The sequence below is a fragment of the Calidris pugnax genome, unplaced genomic scaffold (assembly GCF_001431845.1).
Source record: "Calidris pugnax isolate Ruff unplaced genomic scaffold, ASM143184v1 scaffold6, whole genome shotgun sequence".
Lineage (NCBI taxonomy): Eukaryota > Metazoa > Chordata > Aves > Charadriiformes > Scolopacidae > Calidris > Calidris pugnax.
In genome coordinates this window covers 415,660-416,406 of record NW_015090761.1, presented here as the reverse complement: position 1 = coordinate 416,406, position 747 = coordinate 415,660, and the positions used below count along the sequence as shown (strand labels likewise).

General features: G+C 60.9%; 1 protein-coding gene across 1 annotated transcript in view; it reads right to left on the bottom strand.

Moving 5' to 3' along the window:
* Nucleotides 1–298: 298 nt before the first annotated feature.
* Nucleotides 299–747, bottom strand: part of PEBP4 (phosphatidylethanolamine binding protein 4) — a 186,945-nt gene continuing 186,496 nt past the window's right edge. The window contains exon 9 of the mRNA XM_014948847.1: nucleotides 299–711. Within this exon, the coding sequence (XP_014804333.1) occupies nucleotides 620–711 (92 nt within the window). The 3' untranslated portion in view covers nucleotides 299–619. The remainder of the gene's footprint in view (nucleotides 712–747) is intronic.

Here is a 747-nt window from a genome sequence, read left to right as displayed (position 1 = left end):
GGGCAGGGCTGGAGTCGGGACGGGGCAGTGCCCAGTTCCCACGCTGCCACCCCAAATCCTGCTGCCCAGGGACACCCCCCGACCCACCACCACGGTCCCACTCCTGTCCCAGAGCCCCCCAGGTGACATCAGGCCATGCCTGGTACCACCTGCATGAGGTTCTTGCTGGAAATCCTCCCCCCACCTCCAGCTGCAGGGGGTCTGCTCCATCCATGTGGGCCCCAAAGTGGCCAAATTCACCCAGTGCTGGCCCAGCATCACCCCCACTTGCCACCAGCAAGAAGCCCCCATCACCCCGTGTGCTCCATCCATGTTTTATTCTAAAACTACAGGCATTAAAGACCCCCCCTCAAAGTGCAGGCAGGACATGCTGGGGGTCAGGCTAGAAATGGGGTGAGGGGAAAAGAAGAAGGTGATGCCACCCTTCTTGGGGTACCCAAGGTGAGGTAGGACATTGCTCGGGAGGGAAAGAGACATACACCCCCAGCCCCACAGGTTTGGGAAGTGGAGGGGCTGGGGGTTCTGGTGTGAATGTGGGCTGGGAGGAGGTGGGTGCATCCTCGGTGGGTCCGGGGGTCTCCTCTTGGTTCGGGCAGAGGTGGGTCCATGATGGATGGTGCTAATCCTCGTAGTATTTGGTGAGGAACTGGGTTGAGGCCACCGGGGAGCCCAGTCGAAACTGCTTGAGGAAGCTTTCCATGGCCCAGGAACCTTGGGGAGAGGGGGAGAAAGGAGTGAGAGGGGTGG